Raw genomic sequence first — 13745 nt, 5'->3', positions numbered from 1 at the left:
TTACTGCAAGTTGGGACAGAGGTTCACAGACCTTAATGAGGTTCAATAAAATGAATGATTACACATCAATCACAATTAGAGAAACCTGTAAGATGAGCTGAATTATCATGGCAACAAGTCATAAAACATAGGAGCACAAAACCCAACAGGTTCTGCAAAAGCCTAGAAAGGAAAGGTTTCTGAATTCAAACACTTCTCCTGGACTGGAACAATCCCTCTCTCCTGCCAGGCTCGGAGAGTTAACGATGAGGGTTGTGCCCTCCCTTGATTACTCAGCCTGGCAAATGTGGGTGTAACTGCTGTTCCTACAACTTGAAACCTTAGGATAATATAGACTTGTGTTTAATAGTTTAAGACAGAAAAATCTTCTATTTCTTACCACTGGGGCTGCCTGTGGGAAAAGGTGTCTTCAGAGCCTCACATTTCCCAGCTTTGAGGCTGGCAGTAGGGAGAGGAAGGTGGTGGGCTGGACACAGAAACTTGAAGTGCAAAGCCCTGTTCACTTATGATCTGGGGAGTGTCTGAGCATCAGCCTCAGGGTTCGTTCTCCAAAGTGCTCTGGGTCTCTGTGATCCTGCCTGCACTGCCACACTGCCTGAAGGTGCCAGTCTGGCAAGCACAGTCCTCACAAGCCCCCTTTGAACACCAAGAAGCCAGTCAGGGTCATAGGGACAGCACAAGTTCAGGAAAGAGCTTTCAGAAACACAGAAAAACAAAGGGCCTGGGAGCTTGAGCTCTCTCCCTAAGCTGCAATGGATTCATTATCATGGCACATTTTTGGTGTTGAGGCTTTGCAGGACTGAGACAGGACTGAGCTAACCCCAAGTTTGTTACACAGGTGACACTAAGATTTCTGAGAAATAACTGCTCCCCAAACAACCCTTCAGGGGTTCCCAGCTGGAAGGTGTGCAGGGGAAGGCCTGTTTTACTTCAGGAAGCTACAAACCGTAGGCCAGCAAGGTGTCAGATAATCCACACTGTCTCACGAGTGAAAATCAGCCAGGTGGGTGACCCTAAAGAGGTGCCACAAATCCATCTGTTCAGCACAAGTTACAGATACAGTTCTCCAAAAAACTGGCCCAGGCCAATTCAGAGAAGTACTAAAACCCAGAAAATTACCTGAGACTTTGTTTAACAGCAAATACTGTACATGCAAATACTGTACATGCATACTATAGATTGTTACTAAACATTAGATTTAGGAAATCATCAAAAGCCATCTGCTCCTGTTTATACAGTAGAACCTGACAGTTAAAAGCACTGGGAAATACACCCAGAATTACGATGCTGAGGAGAAAAACCCCATAAATTGAATATGCCAGCCAGAAAACCTGCCACAAAACGTAGCTTTCTCCTATTTCTCTCACTTGATGTCACCACGTTCATGTCTCCAGTGACAGGATACTTTCAAAGCTTTTCAAATGCAGGTGGAGGGGAAGCCTTTCCTCTCTAAAAGGCAATGTAGGATTATGGTGCTGCCCATCAAACTATCTATATAATATAGCAGGCACAAAAATTTTTCTATGCCTGCCTCCTTTGGTATCAGCTGCACAGAGCCAGTCAGGCTGGAGGGGACTCAGATCTGTCTCATCTCCTCAAAGCACGGCCAACACTCAACTCAGCCACTCATTTTGAATAACAGAGAAACAAAATCATAAAGAAAATACAAATCTAAGCTTAAAAATGTTTTTCCTATTTAGAAAGTTATTCCTTAACTTTTTCTTAAGCAATATCAGCATGCATGGCTGATGAGAACCACACACTGAAGTCAGAGTCTCTTCAAAGAGAAAAAGAGAAGTTTGAAAAATGACATAAACCTGTACTGGCGATCGCATGTTTGTGTTACCACCAGTCCCTGGAGTGCTGGGAAGTACCCATGGAAATGCCCACATGTGGATCTGCTCTCCTGCAGCCTTTGAGCCTTCCCACCGCTGTTTCTGGGACAAGGGAACAGCCCTGCTGGATGGAAATTGCCTTTCCAAGGCCAGCACCTGGGCTTTGGCCCTGGTGAGGACACAGTGCATCCCACCAGAACCACCGTGGAGCGCCCCAGCAGCCCTCAAACCATTCCCTAGGAAAGACCCTTCCTAAATCCCTGCCGGCAGGAGCCTTCACCTGCTGCAGCGCTGCCCGCAGGGGACCCCGTAACAAGTGGCTCCTGGGGAGCCTGAGCACCATCCTGGCCACCTCGGAGCCTGGCCACAGGTCCCTTTGTTCCTTTGTTCCGCCGGAGGGAGCGGGAGCGGGCGCTTCCCGCAGCGCCGCCGCCGCTGCCCCGCACTCCTGCCTCCCGCACGCTTTTTGTCTCGGAGCACTCTGCGCCAGCCTTTTCACAACCTACGTAATTCCACAAAAAGCAACGAGGATCTGCTTCGGTTTTCCCTGAATTTCGCAGTTTAATTTGATGATTACACTGCAAGAGCTGAGACGCAGCCTTTTAATCTAAATGACTCGGGGTAATTTAACTTGATTTTATTAAAACATCGGAACGATCGCCATACGTTCCGCACAAAGGAATAAGACTGGAAGGTTAAGAATCAGCATCAGGGATACCAGCAGCTCCCTCTAGTTGGAAAGTGCATTATTATTGTCCCTGAAGAGCCAGTAAATAGCAAAGATCCCCGAATACTACAAACTGCTTATACCAAGCGGCTTGGGAACTTGTGCTGGAATATGTAATCCTTGTAGATCCACTGGCTACAGTGCTTGGATTCCCTCCTCTTAAATGAAAAAGACCTTTTATTATCTGTGGTGGTGACTTCAGATTAATTTTTTAATACGTTAACTACCGAAAAATTTAAAAATCCCAGCATTTGACAACGAATCCACTTTGGAACAAAAAAACCTGCCGCACGTTATAGTGGCAATTTGCAAACCGGCTTTCACTGAAATTTAAAGTACGCGTTAGAGCGTGCATATGCTTTAAATAAATATAGGGTTTCAGATATTGATCCAGAAGCCACCTCCTTACATTTCCATGGCTTTGAAACTAAAGAAGAGGCTTTTTAGCCTGAGGGGTTAAAAGTGTGGGTGTGGAAGTGGGCTTTTGTTGGAAAAATTAGCAATGCTATGAGTCATTGTGCATTAGCGGCAGAATAGTTTTGCATCTTGTATGAATCCAGACACCATATGCCATGCGAGGCCGGCCGGCGCTGCCGTGCCACGTGGGCATCCCCAGCGGAAAGGCTGTTGGAGCGCAGCGGCGGCCGCGCAGCGCGGCCAGCCCGGCCCGCCGGACATTGTCGGGAGCAGCAGGAACAGCTGGTAAGCCAGCAGAGCCCCGCTCGCCCGGCCCGCATGCTAATGAGCCGGCCCGGCCGCACAAAGCCCCGCGCCCGGGGGAGCGACCCCGGGGCCCGCGGGAGCTCGGCCCGCGCCCCCGCCGCCCGCTCCGCCAGTGGCACCGGGAGCAGCACTGCCGGTGGCACCGCCGGCCCCGCTGCTGCCAGCGCCCCTCACTCAGCACAGCCACAGAAACACAACTCGCTCTGCTTTTCACCGACCTGTCTGTGACAAAACCCAAGCGGGAATTCACAGTAAAGTTTCTGAAAGGCACAATGGAGCTTTAGCTACGCACATCCCTTCAAAGTTAATGGGGGGGAAACAGCAAAAATTGCTTTGAAAAGACACAAGAGTGTGAACCCCTCGCAAACCGGCAAGAACCACCACAAGATGGGATGGAGTATTTGTTAGTAACCCGAATATACCAATTTTGCTTCTATCAAAAAACCAAAGAACGAGCAAGCGCCTCTCATGAAACACAAATTGGAGGCTCTTTGTGTAACCCCGGAGAAAACATGAAGCACCGTGGGACAGGTGTTTGCACCTCTGTGTACTCTGCACCTTCTCGTGAAAGGGATATTTACTGCTCATAAACAAAGCCCTGTACCGCTGCAAGCTGCCTGCAAAGCATCCCCATCCCGGGCTCCTGGGAAGGGCCTTGTCAGAGCACAATTACACCACCCAAACCACACCATTTCCAGCAAGATCAGAACTTCCCAGTCTCTGGCAGGGCCTAAAGAGGCATGGCTGTGTGGTTTAGGACCCTTGTTTGCAACCAGCACACACATACGAGTACACATGTCATTTAGAAATCCAACGTTGAGTTTGTTTTGCTGGGTTTTTTTCCCTTGACACATATCACACAGTGAACTCACTTTTCATTTAACAACACATTATATTCTCGATGTCACTTAACTCCAGGTTTGTTTTTGGAACTCTCCATTATATCAGCCAGCAAAGAAGAGCCTCTACTACTGCTGGGGTTTATTAAGTGCTACTGAAGAGCACAGAAACTCCATGTCAGAATCAGCCTGGGACTTCAACACCCCTCAGCAAACCTGGCAGCCCCCAGCCGTGGGGGAGGACAGTGGTGCCTCAGGTTACAGTGACAAAATAAACTGCATGGTTGCCGTGCAGCCCCCCGGCTGCTCCCTGCCACCCCAGCAGTGCGGGTACAAGCTGTGTGTCTAACAAGGGCCCGCCAGCAGGTTCAGGAAGGGACACGAAACAGAAAATAGAGAAATGTGATCCCATTGTGTCTGCACAGTGCAGCAGCATGTGGAGTTTAGACCTGCAGAAGCATTTCATACTCTTTAGATATGCACCGACGGGACGCAGTGGATTCTCTGCGAGTCCATGAAGAGCTCTATGAATGAGAGCTGAGGAGCCGCCTCCACAATCCCATGTAATGCCACCTAAAAGCTTTGCCTCGCATGACTTATTACAGGCTGGAGCAGATTAGAGGCATCGATCGCTGCCTGGAGAAGGTTCTGGCTGTGAGGAGGGAAGGCAGAGGAGACAGCCAGCCCGGCCATTGATCGGCTGCGGCAGGGGCCGCGCAGGATGAAGGGCAGAGCTGCCAGCGCCTCAGCCCCCCTCGGGTCTGGGCACCCCTGGCCAAGGGCAGTGAGAGGGACCTGCTGCTCCCCACAGACACTGGCCACTGACAGGCACTCGTGCCAGCCAGGGCCGGCCGCTCAGCAGCAAACCGTCAGGTGCCATGTCACATAAATTGTCACAGCTCCTGTGACACATGCTTTAGAATTTCATAGCCATTTCTATCAGCATCGATATAGCTGGAGGGCACCACTTCTTGGGATGAAATAAAGGGGACAAACTGTGAACCCTCTCTGAAAGGAATAACAGGCTTTCCATCTCATTTCCCCGGCAGGATCAAACACTGCCTTGTACCCACAGCAGAGCTCCAAATGCCAGTGCCACAAAACACACACTGAGAGGGACACAAAACGTGTGTGACACCACACGAGCCTCCAGAACATCTGACAGCCATTCACACAATTAAGTCCATCATAGCAAATACCTTTCTTTCACAGATAAAGCAGGTAAGCAGATTGGGCACTCTCTATTAGGTTAATCAGAAATTGGCTTAAGCCAAGAAAGGGATTTAATTCAGAATTTGAAGCTGATGTTCTTGGCTTAATCTTCTTGGTTCCAGATATTAACACATCTAGGATATATTAGTATGTCAATATCTGGATGAGTTGTAATGAATTAAAGTTATGGATTTCTTTTTTGTTATGTGTTTAAACGGAGTTTTGGCTTTACCCCAGTGAGCTGCTGGCTGGCACAGGTCAGCAGGCACACCACTGCCATTACAGTGGAGAAAACAGTGAGAGAGTTACTCATGTATCAAATTACTTCTCCAGGGTAAGGGCTGTGTTTTCCTCAGGTCCACAAAAAGGAGTGCAAACTGGGAGCTGGGAAACGGTGACATCCAGTGCTCAGACATTACTTAAGGAGCTCTCATCCCCACCGTGCTCATTTGTGCTTGTCCCGATGCACAGGCACCTCCAGAGCCCCGTGTCACAGCAAAGCAGAGTGCAGGAGTCAACAGGCAGCAGGAGATCAAACCCCTCTGCTGCCCATAAGAACAAACAACTCATCCCAAAAGTGAGATTGTGCACAGAGATGATTTCATCATCAGTGTCTTAAAAAGCCCCAACAAGAGCTAGCTCCCTATTTACCCATTCACAGGAAGTACATGCAGTAGCTTGGATTGCTAAGAACATAACTTGGAGACTACCAGAAGTCACCGAAGAACACAGGGAAGCTGGTGCTGGCACACAGGACACATTCCACTCTGCCCAAGGCAGATTACAAAGAGCTCCTCAAAGCTGAGGTAACATTTCAGACACATTGGGGTATTTCCTACTTTTCTCTAAATTCACTTAGCATCCCAGTCAGGAAGGACTGAGAGTACAAGAGTTTTTTGAAATGGTGGAGAAAAAAACCCGAAGTGGTAAGATACTCAAAATAACACTGAAACAATTTTTAAATTAAACCAATTCAATCCAAGGAGAAAAGAAATGGCTCCATTTGGAAAGATAACCTGGGCAGTGAGAATTGCATTTCCCTGGGCATTCTAAGAGAAGCTTTTTGCTCAGACATCATTCTCTCCAAATCCCAGTGTCTTTCTGGAGACCAGGACTGAATTATGGGCCAAACAAAAGGCCTGATACCTGCCAAACTAGCTACATTTTCATATCTGAAGGTTGACTAGCACCTGAGCTTAGGAACTGTCAGCTTAGACAGCAGTTGCCAAATCAGACCTGTAATACTTCAATCCAAACCCTGTTTTCCCCCAGTATTTATCCTCAGACAAGAGCAGCTCCCAGAGAGGAGCTCTGCTGCAGCTTAGTGCCATGGCACTCCAGATCACACAAGTGTTCAGAAATCCTTCCCAGCACACAGCTTGCTTCACACAAGGTGGAAGAGCATTCAGAGATGCACTTTTACAGCCCCACTCCCACCAGTTCTTGAAAAATTCAGCATTGCTGGAAACAGAACAGACCCTTGCTTAGTTATGATATGTAATTAATTGTTTGGGAGAGAGGTTGTTCTTTCCTTTCCCCAGCACATACAAAAGAGGCTCAGATGCACTCAAAAACCTGCATAAATATATTCCTTTTAATACAACAATTGTAGTAAGCCTAAATATTATTTTCTGTTATTGTAAAATTTAAGTCATCTTATTACTTATGGTTTCTGTAAGTCCCAGTCACATTAAAAGTCAGACACTGCCTGAAAAAGCTGCCTGGAGAGGCTGCTGGAGGCACATTGCCTCATGCTCAGCAGTTACTCAAGGATGGCAAGAGTCCCAATTAGCAGGGGCTGCAGCCACTCAGCCTCTGTGCTCCATGGCACCAAGGAGGAACAAAATGGGAATTTGGAACATAAACTGATGCACAATCATCCCCGCCCATGGAAGCACTGCAGCAGCAGCAGAGACAGCACTGTTCCAAAGACAACTGAGCTGTGCACGCAGCACCCTGGGAGTGCCATCACGTGCCCTTCGATGGACACAAAGAACCTGTAGCCAGAACGGCTCTAAACTGAAGTTTAAATATAGTTAATTGTTTTTTAACAAATCTCTTGCCCTAATGAATTCCTTAAAACCAAAAGCGTTACATAAATGTAAAAAAAGATTTTTAAAAATCTGATGTGATCTGCTGTAGTTACCTTCCTAATTTTCACAGAGATTTCCAACAGAAATCTGTATTTGGGCACGGCAGTGGAATTTGTGTCATCATGACCAAGCGGCTGCGGGCAGCGAGATGCTCCCGCGGCTCTGCGGTCCCGGTCCCCATGGAAACCAGACTCAGATATTGTCCTCCGCTCGATGGAGCACCAAGTCGGGAGCCTTTTGTGCCTGATGAGATTTCTTCCACAACCTTCCAGCAACAGACCCTACAGCTTCCTCCTGACTCTTTCCTAATTGAGATGCAAATTAATCTCTGTGGCTGATTACACTTCCCTTACAGCCCCTGACAAGTGCAGCTGTAGCCGGAGTTTACAGACTTTCCAACAAGTGACTTCAGCTGTCACTGCTGGCAAGGCACTGCCCCGGCTTCCCAGCACCACCAGGGCAGAACAGGGATGAGTCCCTGCAGGTACTTCACAACTGCCACTGCTCCAGCACTGCAGCACCTCATCCCCATGGAACCCACACGGACACCAGATGAAGTGTTTGATCCGTTGTAACCACACCGGAGTCCAAACATCTTCAGCTACTGACCCTTAGCAGGGATGTTGCCTTTTAACATGACCCACGTGCCAAAGAGAAGCTGCAGATCCTCCTCGGCTCTGCCTCACTCCGGCCTGCATCCCTCATCCAACTACAGTTATGACTGGTGTGTGCCAAACACCATCCCTCACTTTGCCAGGAATGTTGCTTTCTATTTCTCCCTCTCACTGACATTTTTTGAGTTATTTCCATCTCCAGTCTGATAATGGCACTTCCATTTACTGCTTGCACTGCTGGGTCTGCTTGCCTCCTGTCCTGCTCGCAGCAGCTGGCACAGCAAACACTGGACCTGAGTCACTCGCCCTTTGGGAGCTGCACTGGACAGGCCCAAACATCACCTTTACACACCTACACACTCACATTCCAGCTGCTGGCTGTCGTGTATCTCAGAGTCTGCATTATCTAGGGAATGAATTACAGACAGCTTTCTCTCCTGCTCCAGTATGGCCCCAAAGGGATCTGCCCACCACATCCCCTCTGTGCCACTTCAGGAGTTTCTCAATCCACTTTCATTTATCAGACAGACAAGTGGCAGTTGATTCACTATGGACAGCACAGGTGCAAAAGCAGACACAAAAAAAGGCGAAAAAGAATGTGGGGACAGATGCTGCCTCAGACCTGTGCAGAGCAGTGCCCTGTGCAGCTCTGTCACCCCAGGGATGCACAGGGACCCTCAGGGACACCCCCTTGGACAGCAGGAGCACGGCCAGCTGGTGAGTGCTGCTCACTCACAAAATGCTCAATGCCAAAACATGGGAGGACTCCAGCTGGGAGTGAGGGGATGGGATAGCTTCATTCTTATAACTGCTGCTACTTATGTCCATTTTAATACACTGTTACTTTAGTATTGAACACCGAGAAACAGATTAAACTAAATTCTGCACAGCACAGTTTCAGGAATTTGTTAGATTTCTCTCAAGAAACAGAGGAAAACACAGCAAGCCTTGACTCACCTGTCAGGCATTGCCACGGTCTGCACAACCACCACCATCATTTGCTTTACAATGAGGAAACAATTAGTTATTAACACAAATCTATCTAACCGCAATGAAACTTTTAATTTCTGATGACTTTTGCAAAGTATACTGGATAAAATTTATTTATTTTAGTTTAGGTTTTTAAAACAAAACCCCAACGAGTACTTAGAGGATATTCCATGTTTTAAAAATGTGCATCTTAAACTAATTCCTCAACGTTCCTTCAAAGGTCAAAACATTTCACAAACTCTTTCTCAAAGTCGTGTGATTAGAAAAATACTCAAATGAAATGCTCCCCAGAGAAAGCAAAGTGCAGTGAGTGGTTGTCCCAAGGTAAGTGATGTGATTAGCAAAACAAGCTATGAAATCTATGATGGCATTCTGAGAAGATCCCAGCATGGGTGCAAACCAGTGCTAACACTGCGGGTCTGTGTAGCACCCAAGAACCACAGTCTGTGCCACAACTCCTGTCCCAGAGAATCACATCCTCCAGTTACCTTCCAGCCACTGGAAAACAGGTTCTGAAAATACCCAAACACAGGCGTGACTGGAAAGAAACTGGAATTTGGGACCTTAAACATCTGTATCTGAGGACAAATCCCATCTGCCTTATTACTCTAATCAGTCCAAGTAAAGTTAATTGGCTAGGATAAGAGCATGGCTGAGCTCTGGCTACCAGCCTGACATACACAGTTCACCACTTCTATCAGTGTGAAAGCAAGCTGGGAGTTACCATTTCTCACAGATCAAAGCCCAAACCCACCAGCAGCGAGGTGGAAGCTGCTGGTGAGAGACTCCTGTCCTGTTACCATTCCAATTTGGAAATGGTACACCATTTCCAAATTGGAACGCTAACGGATGGCAGCTGGGTGTGAACCACTGAAAACATCCAGCTGCACACAAAGAAAGCTCTGACCTTTCCTAATAAAATCAAACAGGGAGGATTTTCATCCCAACCTACCTCTCTGCAGGATGATGCTCCAAGTGAGACCCCTACCAAGGGGAGCCTTGCCCCGTGGAGAAAGGATACAAGCTCTGGTAGAGTGGGATGAGGGACTTGACGGCTCTGCTGGCGTTGATGCACGTGGCACAGATCAGGCTGGGCAGCAGCTTCGCCGTCACGATGGCGCCGTCGAAGAGGGGACCGAAAAACGGCACCTGGGTGCCCCAAAACAGAAAAGCAGGCTTCAGAACCACTGCAGGAGACTGGTACAGCATTTTGCCTTGAAAACAGTGTGATCACATTGTTTTCCACACTGAGACTTGCAGAGTGACATTCATCTCCCAGGCTGGTGAGTGTTTAAATCCCCCATGACTGCCCTCAGCACACCACACAGACACACGTCTCAGAACATTCTGCTGGCTAAGCACGAGCTTGTACACATAGAAACGGAGGCCATCTATGAATTTGCAATCTATGCAATCTAGGCCATCTATGAATTTGAATTTGCAATGCCTTTGGCAGTGAATATTAGGAGCTGTTTTCCATCTGGGATCCCAACAGGAGATCCTGATTCACTGGCTGACTCCAACATTGGCAGGAGGCTTTGCAAAGACTTATTTACCTCAGATAATCCTCTATAAACTCCTTCCATGGACTTCATAGAAAAGAAGAAAAACCTTGAGCTGGTGCAAGATAAGGAGTGTGGGTCAAGGTGCCCAAAATGCTGCTCCTTCAGGGCCACCTCCACAGGAAACCCCTGTGTGACATCCTTTGGTGACCTAAGGCTCTGCAGATAAAGACCACACTACGAACAAGAGACGCTTTCTAAAAATAAACCACGTTCAGAAGTGCAGACACAAAACAGACCTGAGCCTGCCAAACCCAGAAAATTTTGATGTTTAAATGCACAACTTTCAGTACTTGCAAGTACTCAAATTCATTTCCCCCTCAGACTCAAAATGAAAAATCCAACCCCCCAACTAAAGCCCTAGACAGAAGCCAGCAACAATTATCAATATTTAAGCTACGGATTTTTTCCATCTGTAGAGAGGCTTATCACATAAATAAATACCCTCTATTATTCTTCTCCAACTGCTTGTGGGTGACTGTGACAGTCATTCAATAAATGGACAAAGGGAATAATATAAATCCCCTGCATCTAGGGAATTCCTCTAATTAGAAGTGGCAATGAATTACAGAAGAAATTTTGGTTTAATGTAACATCTGGAAATGACAGCTGTCTCTGCACACACTTATTCTATCATTCCTTTACTTAAATAATTACCCACCCCCCAATAAAACAGAAAAGTGTAAAATGTTTCCATAGTGGTTCTGCCTTCTTTTCAATTTTTTTTTTATTTACTGCTAGCATTACTATCCAGGCAGTTAGAAGGGAAGGGGACAGAGGATAATCAATGCCACCAAAATGATAACATTATGGAGCATCAAGTTTTGCCTCTCTAGGCAGCAATGTTTTCAAGTGAAATTTTTATCCCATGCTCTGTCTAGAAGCATTGACAGCAAGCAAAAAGAATGCAAAAGTACAGATAAGGAGGTTAAGTACATACTAGTATTGAAGTGATACCACCACACAAATACCAGATATGTAAAGTCAGATCAGCAGATGCTGCCGGGGCAGGGAAATTCCCTGCTGGGCTTTTTGGACAAGTAGGTTTTGCTTACAGCACTTGCATTCACGGTTTTACACTCACCAGGAGCTGGGGAGCGGGGCAGACTTTCTCACCACTGAACCACAGAATTTACAGATGTAACCCAGGGACAGGGTGAGTGTATCCTGGCCAGGGAGAGCAGCAGCAGAGCCGAGGGCTTCGGAGCCCGCCTCGATCCGAGCCGGATGCTCACAGGGCTCGGAATTATTCATTCCCCAGCACACACAGTGGCCTCGCCAAGGGTCATTAAAGTCACTGGAGCTGCATCTCCTCAGCTTCCATCTGCACGGGGGCCCTGCCCTAACAAGGGTTGGGGGGCGGCCAGCGGAACGTGCAGGGCGCGCTCCCCGCTCGGCTCCGCTCCGAGTCCGGCACCCGACACCCCGGCCGGGCAAACAGGGCTTCAGTGGCCACCACAAACAGCCTGCTTTGACAGGAATCAGTTAAAAAAAATAGAGGGAAAGATCCCCTTCTGCGAGTACTCCAAATGTCACTGCAAGTTATCCGTGAAGCAAAAATTAATATTCAGCCCACTGCAAACACCTGCTTCATTCCAATTTCCAACAGCAAAATCATTATTTCTGCTGCCCGCAGTAAAAGTAGGCAAGGTTAAATAAACCTTCTGAGCACAAAGACTTCCCCTCTACAGCAAGCAGCACTAGTTAAAAGAGTGGGGAATGGGTAAATTATTGTACCAAATGGCTGAGAATTAATCTCTGATGACGAGCTGCAATCTAACGAGGCATCTGTGTCCCAGGGAACCCGCAGCATGTCCCTGGCGGTATGTGCAGTGCGGAGCTTGCCTGGCATGCTTTGTCCCCTCTCGCAGGCAGCTTTTCCTCTCATTGTTCCCAATATCCTCGTGCATCTGTGACGCGTGGAATGCATTCACACTAACAGACTTACTATTGTCTTCCCTCCCAAGCTTTGTCGGGCAAAGACTGCAGCACAGTTCCTGATAATTATATTGCTTAATTAATCAAGACAAAAAAATTTGCAAATCATTGCCGGGTTGCCAAGCAGGGAGATCAAAAATGAAAACAATACAAGCTGAAGCAATATAACAAAAGTAACAGCTATCTGATCAGAAATTCTTCTATAATGAAGCTATTAATGCTAAAGCGGTTAATGTTAACATTGCTCCAGGTGTCTCTACTTGGCTGCAAACAAAAAGGCTAACATTATGGATATAAAAGGCCAAATGTTGCCATGGATTCTGTAACCTGATAGAGAGGACAGCCTTTTCATTCGATTAGGGAATGCAATTTAAATGCCAGGGACTGAAGCCAAACAACAGACATTTCTCTCTGCAAGGCTCGTTCATTCACCCTGGGGTCAGTAGCTGGTGAACAAAAGGTCAGCCACACTTGCCCTGGAAATGTCTGGATTAATTTTATTACATTGTAATGGTTTGTACTTTAAATGTAGGGATAACACTAAATTTCCAGTTAGCTCTTATTCTGGCTGCCCGTCGGGTGGTTTTGACTAATATGCAAGATGACACAGCTTTTCTCCATCGCTCCAGAGAAGTCTCAAGCGTGTTCCTAACGCTAAATTCTCATTTCCCTGATGGAACATTAAAAAAAGCTAAAATGCTCAAAAACTAAACTGCACAGCTCAACACCAAGCATAAAAAAACTCCCAACAACTCACTATTAGAAAATACTCAAGTTTGAAATGTGTACTGACAAAGCACTGGTTGTCAGTATCCAACAACTCCATCACACACAACTCAAAAAACAGCATCTACACCTGGTCAATACGGGATATGATGGAGGCATTTACCACAGTTGGCTACTCCTTTGGACAAATATTGTCCCTCCTATAAAGAAAAGGGTATTTATCACAATTACTACTTTCACAAAGTATATTTTACGCATGTTTTTGCATCCATAATGTACCAGACGAGCATTTACTGCAGTGGCTTTCTCACACATATGCACAGATGTACAGACACACACCTCTGACATTTTGCAAAAAAATACATTTTTTTTTCCAAAAAATGTCTCAGCTGTGAACCTCCCATACTTTGTTTGATGACAGGATGCCCAATGTCTGCGTCATCCCACCCAGTCAGGTGGCAATGACAGTCCCACAGACATGTGAGG

At 46.9% G+C, this 13745-nt stretch overlaps 1 protein-coding gene across 2 annotated transcripts in view; it reads right to left on the bottom strand.

Annotated features, from left to right (window-relative positions):
- Window positions 1-13745, bottom strand: part of RALGAPA2 (Ral GTPase activating protein catalytic subunit alpha 2) — a 94391-nt gene that overhangs the window by 25369 nt on the left and 55277 nt on the right. Inside the window, exon 37 of one of the 2 annotated variants that reach the window (XR_009485653.1) lies at window positions 9986-10182. Coding sequence is in view for 1 of the 2 variants with exons in the window: in XM_059840634.1 (XP_059696617.1) it covers window positions 10055-10182 (128 nt within the window). In the remaining variant the exon portion in view is untranslated. The remainder of the gene's footprint in view (window positions 1-9985; window positions 10183-13745) is intronic. The other variant, XM_059840634.1, reaches the window with a different exon arrangement.

This window comes from Haemorhous mexicanus, chromosome 3 (genome assembly GCF_027477595.1).
Source record: "Haemorhous mexicanus isolate bHaeMex1 chromosome 3, bHaeMex1.pri, whole genome shotgun sequence".
Lineage (NCBI taxonomy): Eukaryota > Metazoa > Chordata > Aves > Passeriformes > Fringillidae > Haemorhous > Haemorhous mexicanus.
This window is presented reverse-complemented; position numbering and strand designations above follow the sequence as displayed.